At 33.7% G+C, this 9771-nt stretch overlaps 1 protein-coding gene across 1 annotated transcript; it reads left to right on the top strand.

The window, feature by feature from the left end:
• Positions 1-629: 629 nt before the first annotated feature.
• LOC131841132 (rho GTPase-activating protein 44-like) lies at positions 630-9751 on the top strand. The gene is made up of 6 exons (XM_059189381.1): positions 630-986; positions 2187-2437; positions 3596-3771; positions 4795-5038; positions 6387-6536; positions 7157-9751. The coding sequence occupies exons 1-6, from the start codon at positions 934-936 to the stop codon at positions 8932-8934; spliced, it is 2652 nt and encodes an 883-aa protein (XP_059045364.1). The 5' UTR covers positions 630-933; the 3' UTR covers positions 8935-9751.
• Positions 9752-9771: the final 20 nt, after the last annotated feature.

Here is a 9771-nt window from a genome sequence, read left to right as displayed (position 1 = left end):
GCTACATATAAATTTAATCCCATAAAAAATATCACAAGCCGTTATTAATTTTCTAAACACAATAACTACAGCCAGAGGATACCGTAATTCTATAACAATGAATGTCATATCGTTTTTGTGTCATTTTTAATACACAAATATATATTCTATAAATTGGTTTGTTCATAATTTTCAACACTGGGAAACAATGCCATGAGATGGTAAATCCCCATGTATTTCTTACGTATATTTACGTTTAATAAATCAATCTATTAACGATATAAAAATAAACAAGCTAAAAAGAATATTTATCATTAAAATAAATTTAAATACAAATAAATAGGCAATAGTAAATAAAAAAATAGTAATGCAATTCTTATTGCCTGTTGCTTTTAACATGGCAATTTTATATGTGCATTTTAACTATACGAAAATAAAAATAATCTTACCAAGAGGCTTTATTCTGTTTGAAGATATAATAATAAATCAACTTTAACTATTGGAATTTTTATTAAAATATCTGTTACATAATTTAAGTAATAATTTTTCGATTCGTTATGTATAATTTCGATCTTTGTCACAGAGTAACTACTACGTACATTTTATGTCTCTAAAAAGAAAAAAAATTATGTCTCTATTTACGTCTCTTGAATCTGTGATTTTCATTCGTCAAAGTAAAGATTACACATTATTCTTTACAAATTTTAGTAAACGTAAATAAATAGATTTTTCTTTAAATTAAGTTGTACAATTATAGTGGTCATTAGGAATGTAGTGCCTTACTGAATTTATATTTATTATTGTCTCTCGCTATACACTTTCCTGCTATAATGATGATCTCATTGACGCGCTGACACTTCTCCATAGCGAGATTTTTGATCGTTTTATTTATTTTACTATTGCTCGGTCCAATGACCTTGTGATTTACAATAAAATTGAAGATATTTCACCAAAATGAAGAAACAATTTTATAGGGTAAAGCAACTGGCGGATCAAACATTTTCAAGGTAGGTATTTATAGAAAAGCCCTTTATCTATCAATTAGATAAGATTCTAGTTGAGTACTATCCTACGAGTCTTTACATTATTAGTAAATTGGACAATGACATTAAGTAATATAATAATATGTTTAACAGTAATAATAAAATCTCATATTTCGCATTATTTAAACAATAAATGCATTTTATTAAAATAATTGTAAGGTTTACTTGCTTTTCTTTCCTACGTATATTAGAAAACTTGTCAGTAACTGCTTTTTTTTTATTAAATATTTAATGAAATATTTCTATCTCAGTATTTATATCATTGAATTAATAATTTATATCATAAAATAAAGGTAACTAATATCAAGACATTTAAATATGTGTTACAATTCAAATCAAATCAAATAAAATATAATTTGTTGTTATAGGACATTTTATCCTCTTATGAACATCAAATTTTTCATATTAATATTTTTCCCTATTGTCCAGTTCACTATACAGATTTAGAGAAACTAGAAAGAAACTAAGTTGTATTTCTTTTTTTTTAAAGCCATTTTATTTACATTGTGTACCATGTAGGTGCCTATGTATAACATTAAGTGAAAATCCCATGTATGAACATCTATTGCCATACATGTTTGTCATTCAAATAATAAATATAAAGATTGTTAATTGATATAATAATATAATAATTCATATAATTGATTTTCTAGTTCTCTAAACTTTAAATATGTGTGAATTTTCAGTTCTAATTGTATTAGGATTAAAAAACACCACTGCTAAAACAAGCATATGTCAGTCAAACATTATGGCATCTGAAATGTGTCTAAATATTTACTTGCAAATAATGCAAATGATATTGAATATTAGATTGTAGAACTATTATAAGAATCATAGTAGATGAAAACTGTTGGACTATTGCATTAATGAATAGAATAGAATACCATTAGGTACCTATTTAGGTTAGATTTAGGTATGGATTAAATAGTAAGAAGCAATGTTAAAAAAATATTGTCAATTATTCCCTCTTAGATTAAAATAGAAGTGATTGAGTGAGTTATTGTGTCATTTTTGCAGCTTCAATAAAGCTTAATGTTTTTTAATTTCATCATGTTGTTGTTTTCATTCCTAAGTAAGGAGAATAGATGTGACTGTTATGAAAATTTTAATATTTCTTATTAATTAATATTCATTGTTGTAATTTAAAAAATATCTGATAAATAGATCTGGAAAGGGCGAAGCACTAACAGATGAGCTGCAAACAGCTGATCGAAAAGTGGAACAGCTTCGCAATGCCCTGCAACTTATCAGTAAACGGTTATCAACTGGTGCAGGCAGTACTCAGGGACAAGACCCATCGGCACGGGAAAAAAGACTGAAAAAACTCCCTGAATATCTTCTTGGGCTATCAATGTGTGAAGCCAGCAATTTTGAAGACGATGAGAGCATTTTGAAATATGTTTTGCATGAATGTGGTTAGTATTTTATCTTACTAATAACTATTAAATGGCATATTATCCTGTCAGAGCAATTCAATAAGTATTTATTAATACTGGTTCATTTTAGTTATCAAATGTGCTATTTTGAAATGCAAACCACTGTTATTTTATTTTGTTTTATCATCAGGGTAAACCAACAATATATAATACAAGTATAGATATTATAGTATGTAACAGCATGGAGAAAATTAAATACAAAATAAAAATATTTGATATATGTAGTTGTAATATAACAATATGTACTGTAATTTTCTAGGTATTTTATGTATTTACAAAAATGTAACAATATTTATAGTATGTTTAGTTGCCTTGCTAGGCATTTGATATAACACATGCTCTGCTTAGCTCAGGACTGGATGGTGTGTGGTATGAATTGTCCAAAGATAGTGTTATTGTTATTAATATTATACTGTTATGAGTAGGCAGAGACATTATTAACCATCACCATAGTCGTGAATGCTATGCTTGATATCGCCATATTTGAATGCGACAAATTTTACAAGTCAACAACAAAAGTAGTTTTAAAATAAGTCCTCGTGAAATGTGATTTTGGTTTGCAATTTTTAATGATTTAGTGGTACATTTTTATTATAGTGTATATTTATATAATTATATATGTGTATTTTCATAGCAATTATGTTTTTATGACATGTCTCATTTATATTGGTGCGTTATACATTTTCATTATGTGCATTGAAGTTAAATATATAAATGTATCTCACTCTTTTTCTTCTGCAAAATACAGGCTTGTGTTATTAGCTTAAGGAGGCAAAAAAAGCTTCTTAATACACCTCTAATCCCCATTTGTTGTGATAAAGTTATTACATCCTATTCCGACGGCGACGGCTCGGCTCGTCCCTTAAATATTTAAAGATATATATATATATATATATCTATACTACGAAGATAAGGTCTGCGATAGTACGACTAAGTCTCCAAGATCCTACATTTGGAGATTCGCGGGCTACCAGGCAAAACTAAAACCCAATTCTAAGATATTTCAATAATTCGCGCGGACGAATAATATGGAACAAACTGAAATCCCAATAGTAGTTTTACTACATACTAGCTTTATGTATTTTCATGTACAGACAGCGATAATATTATTCGTGATATAATAATACATATTAACAGGTAAAACTGAAAAATTCCTTGCAAACGAAATAGCTGAGCATGAGCTGAAGGTAGAACAGTTGGTGTGCATGCCCCTATCTACCATCAGTGATCAAGATCTGCCGGCAATAATGAAAGCAAAGAAACAGCTTAGCAGACTCATAAGTGAAAAGGAATCCGCTACAAGCAGGTATCAGGTGAGTAACGCTTGCTTGTCATATGACAATTCAGATAAGAGTTCTAGTAAAATTTAACACGATAATTTTTTATCTTTAAATATAATAAAATATAAAAACACAAACAAATATATATGTTATGTAATTATGTAATGTTTTAAATGCATATATTACTAGTTTTTGTATTAATTACAATATAACTAGTAAGTCAATTATTGTCGTTGTGATAAATGTGACATTTGATATGTAAATATCTTGTCAACCTTTATTGGTTGACATAATATTTTACCACCGATATATATAGAGGGCAATTTTACCACCGACCAATCATCAAAGGAAAAAAGTAAAGTCCGTACCAATTTCACTTGTTTTTTTTTTGTGTATTTGTATACATTCTGTCATTGTTTTCCTTAGTTCCATTGTATCATATTTATATATTTCCTTCTCGATAAAATAATAATTTTTAATACATGTATGCTGGAATATTTACATGTTGCATGGATGAAAGAAATATGAAAACTTCTCAATTTTTATTTACTTCATTTGGGTTAGATCTTATATTTTTAATTTGGACAAATGGTTGCGACCGCTCTGTAAGAGAATATAAAAAACCAGCGGTTACTCATGACATAGTCTGCATTTTATGAGATAACAGATAGCCTATGTCCTATTCGTGGTTCATTGAATTGACGCAAAATTTTGTTCATAAACAGACAGTCAGACATACTTGCATTTCTATAATATAATAATAGTAGACATACGCAACTTCACGTGCTTTCAAATCGGTTATATTTTGTTCAAGGAACATTTTCCATTGATGCACTGCTCATAGTGGCCTGTTATTATGTACTCTATACAGCCATCCTGGAAGATGTGCGATATTCAATTAAAATAATTTTAACAGAAACCGTAATTATTAGTAGGTAGAGATTAGCGCTTTTTACTAAACACATTCTAAAGCTTCATAATATTGACATGGATGATTAATATTTATGGTAAGTACTTTTATTAATAATCATCTATAAATAGGAATAATTATTGTAGCACTTGGAACGACAAAAAGAAGAGAATCCAACAAAGTTGAATGCTGCTCGTGAAGAGTTGGAGGAAGCTGGAACACGTGTTGAGGCAGCCAGGGATGCTTTAGCGACTGACATGTTCGCACTAGTGGCGAAGGAGACCCAGTTAGCTCATACACTATTACAGTATATCAAACTGCAGAGAGCATACCATGAATCTGCGCTACACTCCCTTCAAGACACCGTACCGGAGCTGGAGAGGGTTATAAGTGAGTACAAAAGTTATATAGTTCTAGCTGGTACCATGATAACAGATAGCCTATATCCGTCCTTGTGATACAACCCTTCAAGTGAAATCATCTCATAATTCCATATGATAATTCAGGCGGAATTAAATATAGAGAGAAGCAGACAAACAGACTTTCACATTCGAAATTAGTTTGAATTATAAACAAAGCTTTACAGAGCTTTTTATAGTTCTAAATAAAAAGAGAACCTTACGATGGATCAAATAAAAAAAAAATCTTAACAGCATTGTTCATAAGGAATAGTTAAATCACTTCGGAATTTATCGAATCTATATAGGTATAACCTATCGCGATGTTTTTGTAATATAAGCAATAAGAATAATCCAAACGTTGACTTGAACGCATCAATTAGTACCTAACAGTATATAATTAATTACAGTTAAATATGTAGATGTAGTTATTTATATATCTATAGGTAATTAACCTAAAATAATAATATGCTATCTGCAGTGACAATAATATTTACTGGGGCAGTTGTTTGATTCATAAAGAGGGCGATATCATCAGAGGATGAGTGTTCCAGTCATTTAAATAACACTCGCTGAGACGACGATAATATACTTACGTCATACCACAGTATTGTTTAATTGAATAACACTTCTTTCATTCTGTCACCAATAACAGGACCCTATTTGTTTCTTGTAACCCTATTTGCCCCTAATTGTTAATTGCAATGTGTTTTTTTTTTTTGCCAAACATTAGTACTAATTGTTATTAGCCCTTCTCGACAGTCGAACAGGAAAACACTCTAAAAACTTATATAAAATACAGATAGGTACTCGATTATATCTTGTGGCATGCATGATGATAAAGTCTATAATTATGTTTTTTATATACTATATGTATTGCATGGACTATCTACTTTTTTTTTCTTTGTTCAAACATAATGCAAATAAAGTATTTAAATATGAGCAGTACTCGTCTATGTGATTCCGAACCAATATTGTAAGGGCGAATGGCATGGTTTGCTATGAGTACTAATGCTCCAATTGCTAGCAATGTAATCTATCAGGTTGACCTTCCACTGTTTGTCATGAAAATCATGCTGGTTAATTCCTTGTGAATTCGCCACGATGAGCTAACCTATTTTACTTTATCCTCTTTCCACCAAGGTATATGGCATACAAAACATGTCTGTAACTCTATTAAAGTACATTTTTTTATTATAAGAAAAATTGTTTTTGGTAGGCAAAACTATTTGGAAACTTCAGACTTCAATACTTCAAAGTGCCTCTGGAGGTTTATTGTAGTAGATAAGATTGATAGATTTGGAAGAAAACTATTATTTAAACTGTCATTTCTATCACAGATGACAATGCGTTGAAACCCGTTTTTGGATATCCATTAGAAGAACACCTAAGAGTAGCGGGTCGGACTATAGCATTCCCCATAGAATTGTGTGTATGTACGCTGTATGAACTAGGACTCAATGAGGAAGGACTGTTTAGAATTGCTGGAGGTATGTATATATAACGTGCTCCTTTTGAAACTAATTTTAATCCCATTAAACCACAAATTTATCAAACATTATGTTAGAACATTAATTTTCAAGTATTCTTGGGTAAATTTGTGGTTTGTATGTGCCTTTTCGGGTGAGTAAAAAATATAAAAGACTACAAAAAATTTCATCAAAACACGTGTAATTAAATAATATTAATCCATTAAGTACTTAACCCAGCTAGACTTTATAATTTAAACTTTTAAGTATTTTATTTACCGAATAAGTCATTTCCAATTCCATTTAAAAAAAAATCTTCAATTGTAATTTCGTGCTGTACAAATACTAATAAATTATATTATTATTATAGTAAAAGGTACATTTCGATATTATAAGTTACAATTAAGTTAATCAGTAAAGAAACTTAAAACCCGGACTTGCATAGACATAAAGCGCGTATGCCATATATTTACCAATTACTTTACCTTTTAATACGATTGAGTTTACACTCGTTAGTCGAAATAACGTTTGTTGGGAAAAAACAAATTATATCTAGTTTAATGTTATTATTTTTAGTGTATATGTTAGTATAATTTATATACGTATATAAGAATTTATATAAGATCCCTAATTACTTACAGGTACATCAAAAGTGAGGAGAATGAAATTGTCGTTAGATGCGGGATTATTCAACGTGCCGCTCCCACGTGACTACAGGGACCTGCACGTAGTCGCTTCAGTATTGAAGTCCTATCTACGTGAACTTCCTGAGCCACTACTTACGTTTAAATTGTACGAAACCTTTATTGCCACCTCGCGTCAACCTACAGAACAGTTGCGACTGAATGCTCTCTGGGAAACCATACATCTTTTGCCAAAACCTAATCTTGATAATCTTAGATACATCATAAAATTCTTGTCTGCTCTGACGCAAAACCAAAGCACGAACAAAATGACTCCTTCAAACTTAGCTATTGTGATTGCACCAAATCTTTTGTGGGCGGCAAATGAGAGTACTTTCGATATAAACATCACACCAGTAGTCAACTGTGTCGTAGAATTATTAATAAAGCATGCCGATTGGTTTTTCAAAGACGATATAAATTTCTTCGTATCCTTTACTCGAGAAGACTTACTGCCTCATCAGAATGAATATAATATCACACCAGGCTATGACCATAATGCTATTAGTCAGGAACATTCCAATGGTGATTACAGCAGTATGAGTAGATCTATGTTTGATTATGGTCACAGTACGCAGACTAGGTCTGTCGTAGACGGCACCGGTCGGCACTCAAGGAGTAACAGTCACGACACTAGTTTAATTTTAGTAGAAAACGATATCAAAAAAGCTCAATCTAATAGTTCATTGTCTGACCAATCTAGTCCACCGCATGGTAGTCCGAAACCAATATTGAGGCGAAAGAATAAGCCTCTAGCACCCGTACCCCCTAGTTTCACGCCAGACAAAACACGTAAGATGGAATCCCAAACCCAAACATCTGATCAGACCAAAGACTACATCGGTGTACAAAAAGACGAGAAACCCTCGAAACCACCGAGACCTCTCGTATCTGACAGCGGGAAAGTGATATCCGGCGTACAAACGATCAACCGATCTACATATAGACAAAATAAAGCTTTGAAGGAAGAGGCCAGAAGCGGCAGCCGCGAGAACCTTCTGGACATCCGCCGGCAAAGTCTCGAACTCGAGAAAGATAAACTCGAAAACATGAAGGGGGGAGACAGGGAGAGCACGCTCGTGGTGAAGAACGTGACCGCTCAAATAGGTGTCGTTGGGAGAATGAAGGTCGGCGAAGCGACAAGCGGACCGGTGTCACTCGGGTTAGAGAGAGCAGCGCCTCGGCCGCAGCCGGACCGGTCGGCCGCACCGGTCGCCCAGCCGGCAGCGCAACCGCCGCCGCGGCCCGTGGCGGCGCCGCGCACCGTACTACTGGCGCCGGCCGAGGACCCCGACCTGCAACTGCGGCACAAGCCCGCCGTGCCAGAGCGCCCACCCACGCTGCGCCCGCAGAGCTTCCGCGGGCCACGCGCCTCAGTCTCCGACGCGGACCTGATCCCGACCGTGCTCGAACGCACTCACATGTATACGGTCGACAAGCACCAGCCCACGGTCATCCAGGTGGGTGCGGGAACGGTACCGGGGGATGACCGAGAGTTAGACGACGGACCGCGTGCAACTGTGCAACGCACACACAGCTCCGGAGGGAAGGACGCCGAGCTCGAGGAACACAAGGGTTTGACGAGCGCGAGCAGACAGTTGTCGCAGTCGGAGGGCAGCATCACAGAGGTGCCACAGTCACCGCGGCCGCAGTCCCGGCCTCCTCCGCGCCCGCAGATGCCGGCGCCGCCGCCGCCTGTAGCGCCGTACGCGCAGCAAGAGAGCACAGACCTCTAGTCGCCGATTGTGCAATCATGCCTGATTAGGATATTCGCATAACTGACTCCGGTCCAGACCTCCAATTGTGAAATTCTCGATACCAGAGGTCGCAAAGAAACATGATTGTAGTTGATCAACGCTACTGCAGTGATTTCTTGATTAGTTGATTGAGATTGCTTTAATGTGAGGACTGTCCGACTTGAAGTTGTAAAACGAGACTGAAATGTTGTACTTTCTGCTATGCTTATTTAATAAGTTCAGTCGAGTCTTTTTTTATTTGCGTAAAACAAGTATAACGTATCGATTTATCTTTATTTTTATAAAACATAGTTATATTTGTGATGAACAATTTCTATTATCAAACATAATATTTTACATTAGGATTATTATATATTATAGGATTTATAAAATTGTTTACATAATAATTCCAATAAATACATATCGGTCACTTTGTCAATTTAGCCTTTTTATGCTTTCAATAATATTAATTAGCAAAAAGAAAACTGTACAATATAGAAATACTGCAATTATTCCTTGTGATATTAGGGAAATTTAATTACAGAAGCCACGCCACGCGTGAGCGGGTGCACAAAGGTAAACTGTTGTATGATGATTAGCCATATTTTTATATTTATGACTTAACAGTGCATTATTGTATTATTATTGGCCACACTGTTTCAGTGAGTATTTAGGCTTAAGTATGTTATGTAGTATTTATTAACGTTTTATGTGATATGCATCTTATTATTATTATACTGCAAGTATACAAGCTTCTGTTGTAAGTAATATTAATCATTATATGACGTGCCGTGTTTTATTTAAATATACTATTGACGATCCAAATGAAAAATGTAT

The sequence above is a fragment of the Achroia grisella genome, unplaced genomic scaffold, assembly GCF_030625045.1.
Source record: "Achroia grisella isolate CSIRO2021 unplaced genomic scaffold, CSIRO_AGI_Agris_v1 utg1573, whole genome shotgun sequence".
Classification (NCBI taxonomy): domain Eukaryota; kingdom Metazoa; phylum Arthropoda; class Insecta; order Lepidoptera; family Pyralidae; genus Achroia; species Achroia grisella.
Note: the sequence above shows the minus strand (reverse complement) of the source record. Positions and strands in the feature narration are given on the sequence as shown.